The 22,956-nt window shown below is 36.3% G+C and overlaps 1 protein-coding gene across 1 annotated transcript in view; it reads right to left on the bottom strand.

The window, feature by feature from the left end:
- PPEF1 (protein phosphatase with EF-hand domain 1) overlaps positions 1 to 22,956 on the bottom strand; it is a 124,538-nt gene that overhangs the window by 15,413 nt on the left and 86,169 nt on the right. The window contains exons 16-20 of the mRNA XM_036912869.2: positions 22,359 to 22,508; positions 19,065 to 19,199; positions 10,755 to 10,940; positions 9,267 to 9,409; positions 694 to 800 (exon numbers count right to left, since the gene is read on the bottom strand). Coding sequence (XP_036768764.2) covers positions 694 to 800; positions 9,267 to 9,409; positions 10,755 to 10,940; positions 19,065 to 19,199; positions 22,359 to 22,508 — 721 coding nt within the window. The remainder of the gene's footprint in view (positions 1 to 693; positions 801 to 9,266; positions 9,410 to 10,754; positions 10,941 to 19,064; positions 19,200 to 22,358; positions 22,509 to 22,956) is intronic.

Below are 22,956 nucleotides of genomic sequence, written 5' to 3'. Positions count from 1 at the left end.
TTTTGGAGTCTTTGGTTATGAGCTCATGATTGATCTTAATCTCTGGATATACTTGTGGTTAAAATTAGAGATGCTTCCCATTAAGATGGGTTTGCATTTCCTTCCCAGAAGTCAAGGGGCACTACACACCTAGGACTACTTTAGCCACTTTGAGGGGCCAGGCTTAATGTGGAAGTCTCAAATTCAGCTTATCCATCTTTTTACTATCCTATGGTTTAGTCTCAGGATTTACTGCTACACTGAAATTAGCATTTCCCCCAGGGAAGTCCAGCCTTTTGTGCTTGCTTGCTGCCACATGTTTCCAGATATGGTTTCAAAAAACCTTCCATGGGGAGAGGAGATAGACCTTAGAGACTGATCTTACTGTGAGGCTGGTAAATGCATTAAAATTCTGTTTCCCCTAGAATCTAGCTGTTTCTTAATAGGAGGGCCTTCTAGAGTGTCTAGTCTGAGTTACCAACAGACTAAAAGTCTAATTCAGGGTTACTGTATTCTTAAGTTGAAAGAAGCTTCCTGGAAAGGGGGAATATGCCTTTTTCCAAGCATGTAATAGATTATATATTTTTTTTATCTCTATTATTCCTCACTAGTAAAAATAGAGAACTGAAATTTTAAGGAAGCAAAGAAAATGAAAATTGATATGTATGTAAGCTGTTATGTTATGAAATGGTAGGCATTACATCATTTTATTACCTGATTTATTGCAGTCTTGAAGCTGGAAAGCGTTAATGAGGTCAGTTTTTCGTGAAATTATTCTCTCTTTTAACATCCTGATGGCACTACTTTCCATAATATTCACCCTGTGTTAACAAAACAATTATTATATAACAAAACCTAAGTCATCATGTTCTGTTTCATTTTAATGTGCTATGTTACCACTTACCAGTTTCTACTTTAAATGAATTGCCTAACTTCATGTATACCACCTTACCAGGTAATGAATGTATATATACATATGTATGTGTGTGCGTGTTTGTAAAATTTTTAAGAATTTTCATTGGTTTTCTTTTTCATTTCAAAGATTCACACAAACAATATCTGAGAATAAGAATTTCGAAAAGGAAGGAAAATAAGGAGGGATTTGTTATAGCAGATATTGAAATTCACCATAATGTTATTGAAAAAAGAAACAGCAGATATTGACACAAAAGGAGACAGATACATGATTAGAACATAACAGAAATTTCGTAAATACAGAAAACTATATATGGGAGCAATATACATGGAAAAGGATGTATTATGATTCAGTAGAAAAGGACAATTTTTTAGAAAGGTGCTAGCATAGCCGACTAGCTGTCTAGAAGCTAAACTTCTACCCCAAACCATTACAAAAATAAATTCAAAATACAGTAGGAACACAGGAATAAAGTAGTCTTGAGTCACATAACCAAAAAAAAAAAAAAAAAGGCAAAATGGCAGGTGTAAATCCAGCCATATCAATAATAACATTATGTGTGAATGGATTTTAAAAAATAAAAAAGCAGAGACTGAGACTGGATTAAAAAACAGGAAGATCCAACTGTATCCATCTATAAGAGGCACAATGTAGTTTCAAAGACACAAAGAGCTAAAAGGAAAAGGACGAAAAAAGATATACCATGCGGACAGCAAGCAGCAGAGCGCGAAAGTGGCCACACTAAGAGTAGACAGAAGAGCCTTTGAGACTAAAGCTACTACTGCAGATAAAGAGGGATATTTTATGATGCTTAAAGAGTCATTCAGTCAAGAGGATAAAACAATGATAAGTCTACACAAATCTAAAAACAGAGCCTAAAACTACATGAAGCAAAAACGGACAAAATAAAGGGAGAAACAGAAAATTTAACAATAATTGTTGGGGTCTTCAATACTCTACTTTCAATAATGGATAGAACAACTAGGCAGAAAATAAAAAAGGATATAAAACATTTGAGCGGCCCTAAAAACCAACTAAATCTAACAGATACGTATGAAACACTCCAACCAACAACAATGAATACACATTTTTCTAAAGTACCTATGGAACATTCTCCACAAGAGACCCTATGCCAGGCTATAATATAAGCTTCAACAGATTTGAAATTATAAAGGTCATGCAAAGTACCTTTTCTGATTACAAGAGAGATAAATTAGAGATTAATAACAAAGAAATTTGGGCAAATTGCAAATATGAGGAAATTAAACAACACAATCCTAAAAAACAAATGGGTCAAAAAAGAATCACAAGAGAAATTAGAAAATACTATACTTTAAGATGAATGCAAATTAAAATACAACATGCCAAAACATATGAGATGCAACTAAAACAGTGCTTAGATGGAAACTGAAAGCTATAAATGACCATATTAAAAAAGAAGAAAGAGCTTAATAACATAATCTCTACCTTCAAAAACTAGAGAAAAATAAAAAGTAAACTAAACCCAAAGCAGGCAGAAGAATGGAAAGAATAAAGACTAGAGGAAAAATACAGGCATACACATTTCATTGCACTTTGTTTTGTTGCACTTTGCAGATACCATTTTTTTAAAATTGAAGGTTTGTGCCAACCCTGCATCAAGCAAGCCTACTGGTGTCACTTTTCCAACAGCATTTGTGCATTTCATGCCTTTGTGTCACACTTTGGTAATTCTCACAGTATTTCAAGCATTTTCATTATTATTATATTTGTTATGGTGATCTGTGATCAGAGATCTTTGATGTTACTATTGGTAAATGTTTTTGGGTACCGTGAGTGATGCCCATATGACAGTGAAATTAATAAGTGTATTTTCTGACTGCTCCACCCATCAACTGTTCCTTCTCTCTCCCTCTTCTCGGCCTCCCTATTCCCTGAGACACAACAATATTGAAATTAGGCCAGTTAATAACCCTATAAAGGTCTGTAAGTATTGAAGTGAAAGGAAGAGTCACACATCCCTCACTTTAAATAAAAAACTGGAAATGATTCAGCTTAGTGAGGAAGGCATGTCAAAAGACAAGACAGGCTGAAAGCTAGTCCTTTTGCACCCAACAGCCAAGTGGTGAGTCAAAGAAGTTCTTGAAGGAAATGTAAAGTGCTACTCCAGCAAACACACAAATGATAAGAAAATCAAGCAGCGTTATGGCCAATATGGAGAAAGTTTGAGTGGTCTGGATAGAAGGTCAAACCAGCCACAACTTTCCCTTAAGCCAAAGTGTAATCCATAGCAAGACCCTAACTCTCTTCAATTCTATGAAGGCTGAGAGGGTTGTGGAACCTGCAGAAGAAATGTTTGAAGCTAGCAGAGACTGGTTCGTGAAGGTTAAGGGAAGAGGGTGTCTCCATAACATAAAAATGCAAGGTGAAGAAGCAAGTTATCCAGAAGAGGTAGCTAAAATAATGAAGGTGGCTACATTAAACAACAGATTTTCATTGTAGATGGAAACAGCCTTCTATTGGAAGAAGATGGCATCTAGGACTTCCATAGTTAGAGAGGAGAAGTTAATGCCTGATTTCAAAGCTTCAAAGGACAGACTGACTCTTGTTAGGGGTTAATGCAGCTGGTGACTTCAAATTGAAGCCAATCCTCATTCACCATTCTGAGAAATCCAGGGCCCTTGAGAATAATGCTAAATCTACTCTGCCTGTGCTCTAGAAGTGGAACAACAAAGCCTGGATGACAGTACATCTGTTTACAACATGGTTTAGTGAATATTTTAAGCCCACCATTGAGACTTACTGCTCAGAAAAAAAGATTCCTTTCAAAATATGGCTGCTCATTGACAATGCCCCTTGTCATCCAAGGGCTCCACCGGAGATGTACAACAAAATCAATATTGTTTTCATGCCTGCTAATACAACACCCATTCTGCAGCTCATGGATCATGGAGTAATTTTGACTTTCAAGTCTTATTATTCCAAAAATACATTTTGTAAGGCTATAGCTGCCATAGATAGTGATTCCTCTAACAGAATCTAACAGATTCACCATTCTATATGCCATTAAGAACATGTGTGACTCATGAGAAGAAGTTAAAATATCAACATTCACGGTAGTTTAGAAGAAGTTGATTCCAACCCTCATGGATGTCTTTGAGGGGTTCAAGACTTCAGTGGAGGACATAACTGCAAATGTGGTGGGAGTAGCAAGAGAACTAGAATTAGAAGTGAAACCTGAAGACGTGATTCAATTGCTGCCATCTCATGATAAAACTTCAACGGGTGAAGAGTTGCTTCTTATGGATGAGCAAAGAGTGGTTTCTTGAGATGGAATCTACTTCCAGTGAAGATGCCATAAATATCGTTGAAATGACAACAAAGGATTTAGGATATTGCATAGACTTAGTTGATAAAGCAGCAGCACGGTTTGAGAAGACTGACTCCAATTTTAAAAGTTCTATTGTGGGTAAAATGCTATTAAACAGCATTGCACACTACATAGAAATCATCAGTAAAAGGAAGAGTCAATCGATATAGCAAATGTCATTGTTCCCCATTTTGCTGCAGCCACCCCAACCTTTAGCAACCACCACGCTGATCATTCAGCAGCCATCAACATTGAAGCAAGACCCTCCACTAGTAAAAAGATTACAACTTGCTGAAAGCTCAGATGATGGTTAACATTGTTTAGCAAAAAAGTATTTTTTAATTGATATATATGATTTTTTTAGACATAATGCTATTGCACACTTAATAGACTATAACACAGTATAAACATAACTTTAATATGTACTGAGAAACAAAAAAATTCACTTGACTTGCTTCATTGCAATATTTGTTTTATTGTGGTAGTCTGTAACCAAACCCACAATATTTCCAAGATATGTTTGTAAATGAAATGGCAAACAAAAACAATAGAGAAAACCAATAAAACCAAAAAATGGGTTCTTTCAAAAGATCAAAAAAATTGAAAAACCTTTAGCAAGACTGGCCAAGAAAAAGGAGGACTCAAATTTCTAAAATCAGGAATGAAAGAGAGGTCATCACAACTGACCTTACAGAAATAAAAAGGATTATAAGCAAATACTATGAGCAATTGTACATCAAATTATATAACCTAAATGAAATGGGCAAATTCCTATAAAGACACAAACTACCAAAACTGACTCAGAAGAAATAGAAAAACTGAATGTACCAAGAACAAGTAAAAAGATTGAATAAGTAATAAAACAATTTCTCACAAATGGCTTCACTGGTGACTTCTACCAAATGTTTAAAGAAGAATTAATACCAATTATTCACAAACTCTTCCAAAAAATAGAAGAGGTGGGAATATTACCTATCTAATTACATAAAGCCAGTATTACCCTGACATCAAAACAGACAATGATCACAAGAAAACTACATACCAATATTTCTTATGAATATAGATGGAAAATCCTCCACAAAATGTTAGCACTGTAACATCTTCTTATGTTGACAGATAGTAACTGCACTAGGGGGGGTGAGGATTTAACATTGAACCACTGTTGAACCACTATGCTGTATACTTGAAATCAATATAAGATTGTATATCAACAATACTTCAATAAAAAAAAAACGCTAGCAAACTGCAACCAGCAACATATAAAAGAGATTATAAACCATGAACATGTGGGATTTATCCCAAGAATTCAAGGTTTGTTTAACGTCTGAAATCCATAAATGTAATATACCAATTAATAAGAGAAAAACTGTGTGATCATCTCAATAGATGCAGAGAAAGTATCTGACAAAATCCACACTCTTTCATGATTAAAACACTCAACAAACTAGACATAGAGGGGAACTTCCTCAGCCTGACAAGGGGCATCTACAAAAAACATAGCTAATATACTTAATGGTGAAAGACTGAATGTGTTCCTCTTAAGGTCAGGGAAAAGGCAAGGACATCTGCTCTCACCACTTCTATTCAACATTGGTCTGGAGTTCTAGCCAGGGAACTTAAGCAAGAAAAAGTAGTAGAAGACATCCAGATTAGATAAGAAGCTAAACTATATCCATTCACAAATACTATGATTTTGTATATGGAAAATCTCAAGGAATCTAAAATCTATCAGAAGTAATAAACAAGTTTATCAAGATTGCATGATATACAAAAATGAACCATATTTATATACACTAGAAATGAAAGATCCAAAAATGTAATGAAGAAAAACAATTCCACTTACTGTAGCACCAAAAAGAAAAGAATACTTAGAAATGAATTTAATAAAAGAAGTCTAAGACTTCTCTACATTGAAAAGCATACAACATTGTCCAACAAAATTAAAGAAGATCTAAATAAGTAGAACAATATTCCATGTTCATAGATTGAAAGTCTTAATATTGTTAAGATGGCAATAGACACCAAATTCATGTATAGATTCAAAATAATCCCTATCAAAATCCCAGCTGGCATTTTTGCAGAAGGTGACAAACTGATTCTGAAATTCATATGGAAATGCCAGGGACCTAGAATAACCAAAACAATCTTTTAAAAGAACAAAGTTTGACTCGTATTTCCCAGTTTCAAAACTTACTACAAAGCTATAGTAATCAGGACAGCATGTTATACTAGCATTAGAATAGACATATAGATCATGGAATACAATTTAAAGTCTAGAAATAAACCTATACCTTTATGATCAGTTGATTTTTGACAAGTGTGTCAAGGAATTGCTCCTTATGGATGAGCAATTAAATGCAGGAAGGGCATTCTTTCCAGCTGATAGTGTTGGGACAACTAGATACCCACGTGTATAAAACAATAAATCTGGATCCTTACCTCATACCATATATAAAAATTAACTCAAAATTTATCAGACACACAAATGTAAGGGCTTAATCTACAAAATTCTTAGAAGAAAATGTAGGAATAAATGCTCATATCCTTGGTTAAGCACTGGCTTCTGAGATACGATACCAAAAGCAGAAACAAAAAAGTAAAACAATATATTGGATTTCATCAAAACTAAAAACTTTTGTGCAACAAATAATACTATCAAGAAAGGGAAAAGACATACCAGAGAATGGGAGAGACTATTTGAAAATCATGTATCTAATAACTGACATGTATATAGGGTATATAAAGAACTCTAACAATGCAATCATAAAAAGAGTAATATGCATTAAAAATGGAAGAAGGATCTGAAATAGATATTTCTCCAAAGAAAATATACAAATGTCCAATAAGCACATGAAAAGATCTTCAATATTACTGGTCATTAGGGAAATGCAAACAAAAACCACAATGAGATTCTATCTCACATTCACTAAGATGGCTATAATCAAAAAGACATCATAACAGGGGTTGGCAAGGAGGTGGAGAAATTGGCATCATCATACAGTGCTGGTGGGAATGTAAAATTGTATAGCCCTTTGGGAAAAAAGCTTGCAAGTTCCTCAAAATGTTGAACATAGTATTACCATATAAGCCAGCAATTCCATTTTCAGGTATATAACCAAGAGAAATGAAAACATATGTATGTACAAAACCTTGTTAACCAATGTTCCAAACAGCATTATTCATAGTAGCCAAAAAGTGGAAACAACCCAAAGTTCCACTAGCTGTTGAATGGTCAAGGAAAATGTGACATATCTATACAATGGAATATTATTTGGCCATAGAAAGGGATGAAGTATTGATACATAATACAACATGAATGAACCTCAAAAACATTGTGCTGAGTGAAAGAAGCCAGTCACAAAAGACCACATATTGTGTGACCCTATTTAAATGAAGTGTCCAGAAAAAACAAATCTATAGACAGAAAGTAGATTCATGGTTGTCTAGAGTTGTGATGGGGGGCAGGTGACTGGTAAGTGATGGCTAATAGGTAGGAATTTTCTTTTTAGGATAGCAAAAATATTCAAAAATTAGATTATGGTGATGGTTGCACAACTCTATACATGTACTAAATACATTGAATTGTATATGTTAAATTGGTAAAGTTTATGGTGTATGAATTATGTCTCAACAAAGCTGTTAAATAAATTTGAAATTAATTTATATATATGCATACATATATACAAATTACATAAATTGGTGTTGGAGACATTTTCCAACAAAGGTGAAAATCCAAAAGTTATGAGGAAATTACAAATAAAATGTGATTTCATAGAACTAAAGCAAACACTAACAAAATATGCAATGTGCTCATAAAAAACCTTTATTCTTCATATGCAAAGAGCTCCTAAAAATTGATCAGAAATTGACAAGCAACCCAAAATAAAACAGGGGAATGATATAAATAGGAAATTCAAGGAAGAGAAAATGCAATGTCCAAAAACATAAATGGGTAAATACAGCTGTCTTTTTTAAAATGCTAATTAAAGCAATGAAATTTTTCATTTTCACCCATCATCTTGGCAAAAATTAAGAAGGGTAATATGATCTGAGACTAATGAGGTTGCAGAAAAATAATGTTATTTCTCAAATTGTTAATTGTTACAGGTCTTTTGGCATATCTAGCAAAATTTTAAACATGTAAATCCTAAATTTTGAAATCTCACATTAAAAAAACACTAAAACTTATGGATATATGTATGTACATGTATGTGTACACACACACAGAAGAATGTTCGTTATAGCATTATTTTTAACTGCCGAACCCTGGAACCAGTCTGGATGGGCCATTAAGAAAGATTTAGTCACTCCATAATAGTTATGGCACATGTATACTACAGAATATTATGTAAGTCTACTAAAAAGAGTAAGTTAGGTCTACCTGTACTAACTTGGAGAAATGTTCACAGTACAATCTTTAGGAAACAAAAGGCATTTGTAGAATAGAGAGTGCAGTGTAATTCTATCTTTGTTAAAAGATGTGTGTATGTCATTTACTGTCTTTCTCCTCCCACTGGGATGCATTTGATGAGGGAAAGGACTTTTGCCTATTTTGTTTATTGCTCTATCACCTATGCCTAGACCAGTGTCTGACACAAAGTAGGTGCTCAAAATTTTTTATTCAATGAATGAATAATTGCATGTCTGTTTTTTGTAGGAGCAAGAAGGTGGAAGGTTCCACTCCAAGTTATTAGTTTCAGTTGTCGCAGGGGAAAAGGATTATTGAGGAGTAAGGGGAGAGAAGATCATTAACATTGTCTTTATACATCTTTGTTTTCTCTCACCTCTTAACAATAAGCATATTCATCTTATACTGAAAAAAATCTAAAAAAGATAATGGTTAAGGAAGACAAAGAAGATAACCTATGAAAGCCATCACCCAGAGAGACCCACTTAACCCCTGTGGTTACACCAAGGAGTGACCAGAAAGTACTTGTCTTCACTGCTGTGGCTACTCCCCGTCATCCTGGACTGGGTCTGCCTGGTCCCCAGTGCTCAGAATTCTCCTTAGAGTATACACACCTGTGGTAAAGAGGCCTCGAGCATGTTGCCCCAGTTACTTGATACTGGTAGAATCGAGGAGCTGTACCATATCCCACTCTGATGTAAGCTCCTCGATTGCTGCCTTCTTCATAATAATTAGAAGCAGAAAATATAGTAACAACCTGATTAGAGAAAAAGAGGGTGAGATTCACATGGAGTTAGTTTGCACAAGGTCCTTCAGTAAAGTTAGAAATAGTTCGATTCTTTAAAAGCAAAAATTGAATTTCAAAATCCATACTGATTATCCAAGCCTGACAGGAATTCCTGTGGTTCCACTGGAGAGAAACAAGGCTTTTAAATCAGTGTCCCTAGGAGGACCAAATTCTAGCCACTCATGCCCACAGTGCACGGCCTTCCATCCTAGCACATTTCAGTTCTGTATCTTAGAATCCTCCACAGTGCTCAGTTTTGCAAATTCTTATTTTGCAAGGGGGTAAAGCCTTTATTTTCTTTCCCTGTGATATTTGAGCATTCAAAATAAAACTTGTCTAGTATGATAGTCTTTTTCTTTTGCTTGGAGGTGACTGATTCAGAAGGTTCAGGGCCCCCCACAAAACCAGTGCTTTAAGGGCAGAGAAATAGTGGCTAGAATAAGGGAGTATGGCCATTGTGTTGGGAAGGAACCGGCCTTGGAGCCGTGGTAGATGATGGGAGGGTAAACCTGGCTCAGGCCCAGTTCTGTCCTCATGCGCCTATCACTTCGGACAAGCCATTGTCTCACTGTTTTCTTATTATAAAGGAACCCTAGATAATATTTGCCTTAACCATCACATAACATTAGTATGACCCTAAAATGAACTAATAAAGTTAAGAAAAGTGAGTTTTGAAATAGAAGGAAATGCCACACAATTTGGCATTCCTTTTTATTTACTGCTGCTCTCTATTAGAAAAGGGACATCACAGGACAACTGGGGACAAGAACCCCGTTCCTCATCCCTCACCTCTTCTAGCCTTATCAGACACTACCGAAGGAGTACAACACACTTTTAGCAGCTGCAGCAGGGGATTTGCTAGAGGTCACCTACTCGGTGTGTAGAAGAGAGGTGTATTTTACGGCTCATCGCTGCACAAAGTACAAAAGGTGAACAAGAGCAGACGGGATTTTTATGTGCTCTGTGAGGAAAGGACATGTGTAACCCCACTGTCCTGGAGAGCTGCTTTGCAGTTAGTAAATAACAAAGCCTTTCTTGGTGTCTATGTAAGGACACGTGTCAGAATTTTTAGCTCTGGGATTAGGGAAGATCAGGGAAAGAAGCTGAATCTCTCTTAGGGTGAGGGACAGTGAGGCCCCTGCAAACAACCTGCATGAACTCTACTGTCTCCTGTTTGTGCATCCCAAAGCATGGCCTTCTGTTTTAGTAATGGAGAAGATATCTTCCCATGGGCCTCTAGGTCAGACACATCCCGTGAAGCAAGACTATGCACGCGGGAGGATCTGTGGCGATGCCACTGATGATGTTGGCTTACCTTCCCGTCATGGCAGATTTCATACCCTTCGGGCTTACATTCATGGGACCTAATCAGCATCTTCAGCTGGTATTTGTTCAGAATCTGGGAGGTAACATCTGGCCCAAAATAGCAGCCTCCTCCTCGACTTGTGTTTGGGTAACAGCCTTTTCTGCCTCTGGGGTCACTCCACAGAATATCAATAACCTGGAAACAACAAACCAGATTAGGCTGCTATTTACAAGTGAAAGTCGAGATTCCAACCGATTTGCCAGAAATAGTAACCCAAGTTACCCCAAAGTCTAACTAGTTCTTACTCCTCCTTCAAAATTGTTTCATACTCATCTCCTCCAGGAATCTTTTCAGAATAACTTTAATGCCCATTGCTACCAATCCCTTTCTGTTCATCCCCATCCCCAATAACCAATGTAGTGATAACAATAGCCAAAGTACCAACACGCAGTGATCATAAAGAATCAGCCTTTGCCTTTGTTTGGGGGTATTTTTTTGGTGGTGGTTGTCAGTAGTCTTTAAAAAAAAATCCCATCACAACAGTTTCACAATTGCTGAATCTACCAAGGTTTTTTCTCTTAAAAGAACTTCATTGTCATGTTCAAAGGACAAAGGTGCTCGCCACAGTAAACACACATTAGGTGTCCTTAATATGTTCAAAGAGATAAAGTAGATCTCCCAGCCTTGGCTCTGGTTTTTGCCCTGTTGAGCACATAACATGAGGAAGCCTTTCCCCACCACAAATGTAGGCAGCTGTTCATTCAAGAATACCTCTTAAAGCATCTCCTTCACTTTTTGTGCCTTTGATAAGAAGCTTCTCAGTTTCAGTGATACACTTAGCCATGGACTGACTACCATGATGTGTTTTCCTAAATTTGCAAGTATTTTATTAGCAAAACGTTTTCTTTGGGGACTGAAAGAGATAAGTGTAGGCTATGTGATACCCAGGACTAAAGATCCAATTTTCTAAGAATATTTTTATAGAAAATCAGAGGCTCCCTTTCTGTGATTCTGATCTACATATAATGTTTATTTAAACTTCTCCTACAGGAACTGAAGCAATAGTGAGAAAAACTGGCTGTCATTAAGGCTGTACAACCTTGAGAAAACTCTCTGAGTCTCACCTTCTAGATCTTCAAAATCAGAAAACTGGGTCAGATGACTTGTAAGGCATCTGAAAGCTCTAACAGACTATGATTCTAAGACTCTGTATTTTCAACATGTTTCTGTTGAGGGTGTGAGGAAGCATGCATTTTAAATTGTGCAGTTATTCTAGTGGGTCCACATCAGGACTTGAGAAGAAGACCAAAAATGGCTGGCTCACTAAACCTGACTGCACATTCATTTATACATTTAGTATTAAAGGGAAGCTAGAAATAAGTGAGGAGGAAAGACAGTGAGGTGGAGAGAACAGAGCTAGTAGGTGAACTCTGCAGTGACAAGCACCTGGTCAGGACTGGAGAAGCCCTGAGCCAGGCACTTACCAGACACTTGTAGAGTTTTGCTGATTGACTGAAGTGAGAATTAAAACCCAAAGAAGATTCAGACCAGGAGTCTCCCTTCTCCACCACTGAATTCCAACATTGGCACAACCCTACCCTACAAATAAATGCAATGGAGCCCATTTACTTCGCTGGTGTTTATGGCAAAAATAACTCATTTTGAACTGAGTTATATCTGGCATCTTATATGAATTCATGTTTGGGGGACATGATCTGACCTTTAGTATAATGAAGGAGGAAACACAGCACATGAGGAATTGTGTTTTATAAGGAGGGAATAAGTTTTAAACTCCTACATGAGATACAAGTCATTTATAGCTAAAATTACCCCTGGAAAGCCTCTTAAATTACCTTTAAAGCACAGTACCCATGATTTTGTATATACAACCCTATACAATAATATGGATGTGTGAATATCTTACATATGTGATAATATATATGACAAACAGTATATACAAAAATAAAATTATACACTATTCTCTCCTTTTCACCATATGCATACAGTTGAAACTTACGTAAATTAAATGTACATATGATGGGACTCTGTTGAACTGGAATAAGCACTGGCCAAGGAGCTGACACTCTTCAAGTGTCAGCTGTGTCACCTTGTGCAAATCACTTGACCTATTTGAGCCTTAGTTGGCTTATCAGTGAAATGAGGAAGATATATCTAACATTTAATTTTCTTTGATTCACAGTTATCAGGGGTATCAGTTTTATAGAAATGAACTTCTTCAGAATCATCCATTCCTCAAGTTGTGCATTTCTTTTCTCTCTTTCAACTTCATTCACTTCACTAAGTTTATCCAGACTGTGGCCACAACATAGATTTAATTATGAGGCTCACAAACAAAAAATTCTATAAGGGGCCTTTTGCTGGTGAAACAATTCCTCAGCAGAGACGATCTCTTTCCTCTCACCAATATCCTCTTTTCTGAAATGCACGGGCCTTTTGGCGGTAAGTGCATGAAAAAATAGTTATTCACAACATTCCTTCATGAAAATTTTCAAAACAAAAATTGGAAGTTTTACTGAATGACAGATTTTATATGACGAGGGCAACAAAAATCTATTTGTGTCTCAGCCGTTAAGCTTCCTAAATACAAAATAAATCCAGCAAAAAGTTCCCTGTGCTTGTCTGCAGCTCTAACTAACCCAGTTTCTGAAAGTATGCTTTAGGGGAGAGTTAATAGCTCTGAAAGATGTAGCTAAATGCTTCTCTGATAAGACACTAACACTATAGTTTCTTTTATGTTTTCCCTTAGTTATATGTCCTCTTCCAGCTTTTGAACATGTCATTTTAACAGCTGTGCTCAGTCCACACCTTCCAGCCCAGTACCTAGAGGTCTTTGGAAGACTATGCCTTCTCTACACATTGCCACATTGGATGAGGGGAGATTTGAGTAGCTCATTTCCTTCCTAAGACCTCCTGTCACTCTTAAGTCATCTTTCCCTTCAGTAAAAGAGCACAGACACTAGAGTCAGACCTGGGATCAAATCTGGTTCTATCTTTCAGTGACTAGCCATTTCACTCTTGGGAGCCTTCCCAATGAGGCCAACTACCATATTTAAAACTGCAACTCTCTCCCCTATCTCCAGTTCTCCTGTTTTCCCTATCCTTGTTCTAGTTTGAATTTTTTCCATTGAACGTCTCACTTAACTTATTATACAATTTACTTTCTTATTATTATATTATTATTTAATTCTTCCCCTAGAATGGAACCTACATGAGGTAATAGATCTTTGGCCACTGACATTCTCAAAAGCCTAGAACAATGCCTGACACATAGTAGGCATTCAATAAATACTTGTTAAATGAATGAAGAGAAGGAAGTCACTCAGGATACAAATAATTACAATTATTTTTTTTAAACCTCTCTGGCCTCCTTGTTGCAAGTCCATCCTCAAGAAGAGTATCGCACTTGTCTCTAGACAATGGCTTAGTTATGAGTATATATATCCCCTCCATCTAGTGAATATAAGATACAATTTAAATTCTAGTACCCTGCCAAGAATTATGTACTTCCATGAGAATGGGATAAAGAGCCTTTGATATTTATCATAACATAGCTCACAGATATTAAGAAATAAAGTAATTGTGAAATATGTTTTTATCAGGAAATTTTAACTCTAGCTAACTAAAGTGTACATGTCCACTATGTACTAGGAACTAAGGAAAGAAGACTAATGATACAAATGAGATTATTAAAATATTGGGAATGAGATTCTGGTCAATTTTACCCTGTATCAGCTGCAGTCATGTACATGGAGTCTGTAAGATGCCTCATCTATATTTTGGGGGTGGGGGAGGTTCTAAGAATAATGACCTCCCGTCTCCTCTCTCCTACTTCTTAAGACTCCATCTCTCCATAATTCTAACTCATCTATGCTTCCAGAGGCTACAGTTTTCTTTTAGTGCAACTCTAATATCTTTGGCATGATCCTTCTCACTCACCACAATCCTAGAAGTACTTTCTCTAACCTTGACTTTGGAATTTGGATGCCAAAATTTAAGGAGGTATACTGTCTTGATTACTATAGGATGCCTATTATACTTACCTGATTTTTCAATACTCTGGAAGCACAAGTCAATAATGAATCCTATTTCTCTATCACTACCCCTTCCCACCATCTCTATCTCCCCACTTCTCTTCCTTCATATTAGCCCTTCATCAAATTGAGGAGATTCCAATTACATAATTCAGTAAATTTTAAAAAGATTTAAGTCATGCAAAGTATGTTCTTCAATGACAATCAAATTCAAATAGAAATCAATAAGAGAAGGATATATGGGAAATCTGTAAATATGTAGAAATTAAACAACACACTCTTAAGTAACATGTGGGTTAAAGAAGAAATCACAAGGGCAATTAGAAAATACTTAGAGATAAGTGAAAATGAAAGTGCAACTTGGCAAAACTTATTATGATGGAGCCAAAGCAATACTTACAGGGAAATTTATAGCTTCACTAGAACAGGAAAAAAATCTCAAATCAATGACATTACCTTTCACCTTAGGAAACTAGAATAAGAAGACCAAACTAAATCTAAAACAAACACAAAGAAGGAAATAATAAAGATTAGAGCAGAAATAAATGAAAGAACAGAAAATCATAGAGAAAAATCAATAAAACCAAAAGTTAGTTCTTTGAAAAGATCAATAAAATTGACAAACCTTAGTAAGACTAAGAAAAAAAGAGGCTCAAATTACTAAAATCAGGAATGAAAGAGGGGACAAGACTACTGACCTTACAGAAATTTAAATATATATATATATATACACACACACATAAGTACATATAAAAGAATACTACAAACAACTTTAGGCCAACAAATTAGGTAAATTAGGTGAAATGGACAAATTCCAAGGAAGACACAATTTATCAAGATTACTGAGGTACAAACTACTCAAGAAGAAATGGAAAATCTGAAGAGAACTAAAAGAAGAAGATTGAATAGGAAATTTTAGAATGATCTACAGTGAAAATCCCAGGCTCAGATGGCTTCACTGACAGGCTCAGATGGCTTCACTGATGAATTCTACCAAACATTTGAAGAATTTATATCAACCCTTCACAAACTCCTCCAAAAAAACAGAAGAGGAGATAATACTTCCTAACTCATCCTTTTAGGCCAATCTTACGCTAATACCAAAGATATCATAAGAAAACAAAACTACAGACCAATATCACTTATGAATATAGATGTAAAAATCCTCAAAAAAACTATTAGAAAACTGAAGCCAGAAATATATTAAATGGATTATATGCCACAACCAAGTTGGACTTATCGAAGGAATATAAGCAATATAAGAAATCAATCAATGTAATATACCATATTGAATAAAGCAGAAATACCACATGGTGATTTTAATAGGTACAAAGAAAGCATCTGACAAAATCCAACACACTTTCATGATAAAAACACTCAATACACATACACAATGGAATATTATTCATCCATAAGAAGAAAACAAATCCTACCATTTGCAACAACATGGATGGAGCTAGAGGGTATTATGCTCAGTGAAATAAGCCAGGTGGAGAAAAAACAGTACCAAATGATTTCACTCATCTGTGGAGTATAACAAAGCAAAAACTGAAGGAACAAAACAGCAGCAGACTCACAGAACCCAAGAATGGACTAACAGTTACCAAAGGGAAAGGGACTGGGGTGGGTGCATGGGAAGGGAGGGAGAAGGGGAATAAGGGGCATTATGATTAGCACACATAATGTAGGTGGGGTCATGGGGAAGGCAGTATAGCACAGAGAAGACAAGTAATGACTCTACAGCATCTTACTACACTGATGGACAGTGACTGTAATGCAGTGGGTTGGGGGAAACTTGATAATATGGGTGAATGTGGTAACCACAGTGGTAACCACAATGTTGCTTATGTGAAACCTTCATAAGATTATATATCAATGATACCTTAATAAAAAAACAAAACAAAACAAAATACTCAACAAAGTAGGCACAGAAGGGAATCTCCTCAGTTTGATGAAGGGCAGATAATATACAAACAGCTAATATAGTTAATAGTTAAAGACTGAATGTTTCCCCCTATTATTAGGAATAAGACAAGTCTGTCAATTCTTACCACATCTATTCAGTGGTGTATTAGAGGTTCTAGACAGGGCAATTAAAGAAGAAAAAGAAATAAAAGACAGCCAGATGATTAAAAGGAAGAAACAAAATTATCTCTGTTCACAGATAACATCCTCATCCTCTTGTATATACAAAGTCCCAAGGAATTCCCTAAAAACATTAAAATGAATAAACAAGTTAATCAAGGTTCACAACACAAGATCAGTATACAAAAGTCAATTGTATTTCCATACACCAGCAGTGAGCAAACCAAAATGTAATTAAGAAACAATTCTATTTACAATAGCATAAAAAATACTTAGGAATAACATTAACAAAACAAGTGCCTCAGTATACGTGATTAGAAAACACTGTTGAAATTTTAGAGATCTAAATATATGGAAAGAGGTCTCATGTTCATGGAATTGAAGACATAATATTATTAAGATTGTAACAGTACCCAAGTTGATACAAGGATTCGAGACAATCCCTACTAAAATCCCAGCTGCTTTTTGGTAGAAATTGGCAAGCTGATCCTAAAGTTCATATAGAAATTCAAGGGACCCAGAATAGTCAAAACGATCTTGAAAAAAGAGAACAAAGGTGGAGAACTCACACTTCCCAGTTTCAAAACTTTCTACAAAGCTACTGTAATCAAAACTGTGTAGTACTGATGAAATCGAATTAAGAATCTAGAAATAAATCTTCATATTTATGGTTTACTTTTGGCAAGGGTGCCAAGAATATTCAATGAGTCTTCAATAGTCTTTCAAAAGTCTTTTTAACAAATGATGCTGGGATAACTGTACATCCACATGCAGTAGAATGAATTTGGACACCTACCTCATACCATACATAAAAATTAACTCAAAATGGATCAGACCCCTAAATGTAAGAACTAAAACTATACAAGAAGAAGAAAACATAGGAATAAATCTTCATGATTTGGGGTTAGACAATGACTCCTTAATTATAATACCAAAACCACCAGAAAAAAATTGATATGTTGGATTTTATTAAAATTTAAAACTTTCATGCTGCAAATAACACCATCAAGAAAGGGAAAACATAGCACACAGAATGGGGGAGAGTATTTGCAAATAATATATCTGATAAGGGATTTATACCTAGACTATATAAATTCTTATAATGCAGTAATAAAAAGATAACTCAGTTTTTTAAATGGGTAAAGGATGTGATAGACATTCCCCTAAAAAGATATACAAATGACAATTAAGCACAGGAAAAGATGTTCAACATCATTAATCATTAGAGAAATGCTCAAACCACATCAAATCAAAACCATAATGATATTCTACCTCACACCTACTAAGATGGCCATAATCAAAAGGATAAACAATAACAAGTGTTAGAGAGGATGTGGATAAATTGAAATTTTCACACATTGGTGATTGAAATGTAAAATGGTGCAGCCACTTGGGAAAACAGTCTGGGAGTTTCCCAAAGTGTTAGACTTATCTTACGACCTAGCAATTTCAATCCTAGGTATACACCCAAAAGAAACAAAAACATGCCCACACAAAAACTAGTATGTGAACGCTCATAGCAATATTATTCATAATAGCCAAAAAGTGGAAACAACCCAAAATATCTACCCACTGATGAATGAATAAATAAAATGGGGTATATCCATATAATAGGATATTATTCAACAATAAAAAGAAATGAAATACTGATACAGCCTACAACATGGATAACCTCAAAACACTGGGCTCAGTAAAAGAAGCCAGACACAAAAGATCACATATCTTACGGGTCCATTTCTATAAAATAAGCAAATATGGGTCCAAATGAATATGGGTCTGATAAATATGGGTCCAAAATAAACAAATCTATAAAGACCAAGAGTAGATTACTGGTTGATTGCCTAAGGCTCATGGGAGTCGGGGACAGAATGGGGAGGGAATGGAAAGTGACTGGTATGGAGTTTATTTCTCAGGTGGTAAAAATGTTCTAAAATTAGACGATGGTGATAGTTGCATAGCACTCTGAACACACCAAAAACCACTGAATTAATATACTTTAAATGGGAGAATTACATGGCATGTGAATTATATCTCAACAGTTATTAAAAATATAGTGATACATTCAGAGAGAAGGATGCAATGTGCTTATAAAGCTAAGTTATTTTTATCTAGATATTGTAAGCGTTAACATCATCTATGCTGTGTCTTTGCTGCAACTTTGGCAGATACTTTGATTACCTACCTGTTCCCATTCACGCTTTGTTAACTGTTCAGAAGGGGATTCATTTGTTTTGACTCCTTGAGGCACTTTTTTCTTCCCCAAAGCAGTATTATGGTCTTCACCTAATGGAACTGGTGGCATCAGCACAGATTTCATCTACAAAACAAATTCATGCTTTAGCGAAACCCTACGCTTACTAGGCCGAATGCAGAACCTTCAGTACCAGCTGCTATTCTGTCTATATTAGTGTACTTCAACCCAGTGAAGAACACATGGTCACCGTTTCCATCTCACCACCTCCTTTATCTCATTGATCCACTGGTCTCTACACAATGGGCCTGTTAATTCTGTTTGTACATTTTTCAACTAGAGGGAAAGTTTCCCATTAACGTTTCTAAAGGACCCCAGAGGCACACATATTAATTCTAGACATGTTCTGAGGCATCATCACAAGAAATGGAAGATGCTAAGGGAAAACTAGTCTCCCTCTAAGCTTTTGTCTATGCATAGGGGTGAGAGAGAACCAACAGGCTTTGAGTTCAGAAACACCTTCTAAGAGGGTGGCTGCTTTTCACTTTGTTGTGTTTCCCAGGAGAAATGAGAAAAAGTACATCCCGGTCCAGGAAAGTCCTCAAAAGGAACATAGGTTGAAAACTTTGGAAGCCTTTCAACTTAAGTGCAATGTGGTTCTCAATCTGACCCTGCCAGCAATTATGTTCTTTCATCCTAGTAACAAAGATGATGTATTTCATAGAAGATAAAATGTCTTTGTTAGTACATCAATTGCTATAATCCCATCTGCATTCCCTTATACAACCTAAGACTAATTTTATACTTGTTTCCTTGTAGCACCATACCCTTTATACAAAATAATTTGAAACAATACTTCTATTACATTAGTGGCTTTAGTTCAGTAATGGACAATTCTCAATGGCAGGCATTCCATTTCTTCTATAAACTTGGGTGTATATGAAGTCTTACCTTTATTTTTCAAAATAAAATTGAATCCTATTCTGAGGTCCTGTCTCATAGATATGGTTGGAAATTCAATCTCAGCTATTATTAGTGAGTTCCTACCCTCCCTATCTCTCCCCAGCAAATGTCCACAGGTCTTAGGTAGAGCAGAATATTCTGTGACGACATCTGGACTTGGGTACACACCACTCACTTTTGATAATCTCACTGGGCAAGGCCACATGGTCTCTTAAGTATGTGTGACTCTGCTGTTTCAAGGCCACTTGGGATCACAATACTTTGCCTGAAGCAAAACACCACACCATCATTTCTACTGGGAGTCCTAGTAGCCATCCCTTCTCATACTAGGGAGTTTGAAGAACACTAAACCAGAACCGTAGTCTTAAGAATCTTCCTTCTCTGTCCCTCTTATAAGGAAGAGTCCTCCAACTTCATTAATCCCACTCCCAAGCTGCCCACCTTACAAATGCCTTTAATGAACCTAGAATGGAGGTTGTCATCAGGTTCCCCCAACCCTACTTCTCCCGTTGTAACAATTAAACCACAAGAACAGGTGTAAACCAGGAACTCTATACCTGGAGGGTCCTAAGTGATGGGGAAGTGGGCAGTATAAAACTGAACTTGAAAATCTACTTCTGTATCGTATCTGGTAGAGTTCCAAAGGCTTGAACCTACTACTTGATGACAATTGAATTACATTTAATATAACAAATACGTACTACCAGTTCAACCTCACTCTAGGAGGGGTGGAAGATACAAAAAAATACACAAGTCAAATTTCTAACTTTAAAACCAGTCTTATGAGTAGGTGGAACAATGATCTCTGAAGAGGGTGATATCTGAGGTATCCTGGGAAAATTCTTGGCCCAAAAACTTCTCCCCAGAGTCTGTCTTGGTGATTGAAATTTAAACCTCACTTCTAAGTATCAGGAAAAAGAGGAGAGAGTTGGAGAAGAGAGCTCTGTGTTCAGAGTTTACACTATGCCATTTTCTTCATCTAGGTAATTACATTTAATTCTCTCAACAATTCAATATGGTAAGTAGTTTTAGCTTCAATGTATCGGTATGGAAAGAGAGGCTTAGAAAACGTCAGTACCCTGCCCAGTCACCCAGACAGGAAATGGGTTTGTACACGGGGCTGGAGAGCATACAGAGCAGGACCTGATCTAGTCTGGAGGTTGTGGAAGGCCTTCCAGAGGAAGGGTATATTTAAACTGAAATGAAAAGGATGAAAAAAAGCAAGCAATAATATTATCATTCTTCCGTGTATAAAGGTATAAGGGCTCCAAAGACTCAAGGTGAACAGGGGTCACACTTCTGTTTATATCAAATTAAATTCTGATGCTAGACCTCACTTGCCTAGACTGGTGGGAAGTTGATTATCAGTCCTGAGGGCAAGGGTTTGGGTTTCTCGCTGGGACCACAGATGATCCTTTGGCTCCAGAGCTGCTAGTGGTCCTATGCCCAGGGGCACTCCCCTCAACCCCTGTTCTGTTCTGGGGGCTTCAACTGGGCTCTGGTACAGGAGGAAAACAGCTCGAGTCACTCTGCAAGGCCAGCCAGAGGCCCTTCACTGAGGGTGGGGGCTCTACAAGCCACTTCTCTCAGTGGCTCTTTACTTGTTCCTGCTCTGTTTCTGTTGTACTTAACATGATGACTTAGGTTTAAAATATTTCCCAAAAATACCCTGAGCCATATTATAAGGGAGATCATATCAGTTCAGAAATAAATTGCTGTATGATTATACTTACATGAGACACTAAGTCAACTTATAGAGACAGAAAGTAGAATGGTGCTTACCAGGGTCTAGAGGGAGTGGGGAATGTAGAGTTCAGTTTGGGAAGATGGAAAGTTCTGGAAATGGATGGTGACAATAGTGGTGATGTTTGTACAACAATGTGAACATACTTAATGCTACTGAACTGTATATTTAAAAATGGTTAGTGTTAAATTTTATGTTATGTATAGTTTACCACAATATTAATTAACTAGTTAGGGATGTTAATTTTTTAAAATCAGGATTTTTAAGTTTTATTCATTTTTTTTTTGTGGTTGCTAAAATTTCTATTCTTTTTTTTTTTAGGATTTTTCACTTTTAGAAACTATATGAAATGGTAACATCTCCTTGTTTTTCACTTTCATCATGAATTTTTAAAAAATATTTTCCATATATAGAAAGTTACCCATTGAGTTCTTTATCATGCAAAGATTTTCTTAAAATTTGTACTAATCTTTTCAGTTACAACAACCACGAAAGCATAAATACAAAATAAAGTTAAAAGAGGTATATATTCCCTTACAAATCTTTGAGACAAGATTCACATAAACTTTGCTTCTTACTTTGTTTCTCTCCACATGGTGAAGTAAATTCAAGTCTGTGGACTTTGATATCCCACCATGTACGACCAGGATTTCATTGTCAATGATTGTACCAATTGGGAGCCAAGTATAGAGATCTTCCAAAATTTGTAGGATTTTTTTTCCATGCAGCTGTAAGTAAGAGCTTGAGTAAGTTTTGGTTTTTGGATGGGTTCCAGTTTATTGAGTAGTCCCAATGTATGGACAAAAAGCAACCATTTTCATGCTACCCAAAGGAAATCAGCATGGAGTAAGTAACCTACTAGTAGGCATCAGTCATGTCTTTTTATTCTGTAATTTCGTACTTCAACATCTTGGTGCTTTGCTGACCCTGGGGAGATTGCGCCTGGGAGGGCTAGCTAATTCCTAGAGAAAGTAAATGCCTTGCCTTTCATATGCAAATGGAGGTACCTTTCATCTGAAAACCTACCAATCTAGAGGCCACACCCCCAGCCACCTCCCTTACCAGGCTTGCACACTCCAAGCCACTATTCCTGTCCTTACTGCCCTGTGGCCAGGTACCAGACAACTAAAGAAAGTTCCTATGCCCCAAAGCCCACTGAAGTTGTTCAAACTAGCC

Source organism: Manis pentadactyla, chromosome X (assembly GCF_030020395.1).
Source record: "Manis pentadactyla isolate mManPen7 chromosome X, mManPen7.hap1, whole genome shotgun sequence".
In the NCBI taxonomy this organism is placed as follows: domain Eukaryota; kingdom Metazoa; phylum Chordata; class Mammalia; order Pholidota; family Manidae; genus Manis; species Manis pentadactyla.
This window is presented reverse-complemented; position numbering and strand designations above follow the sequence as displayed.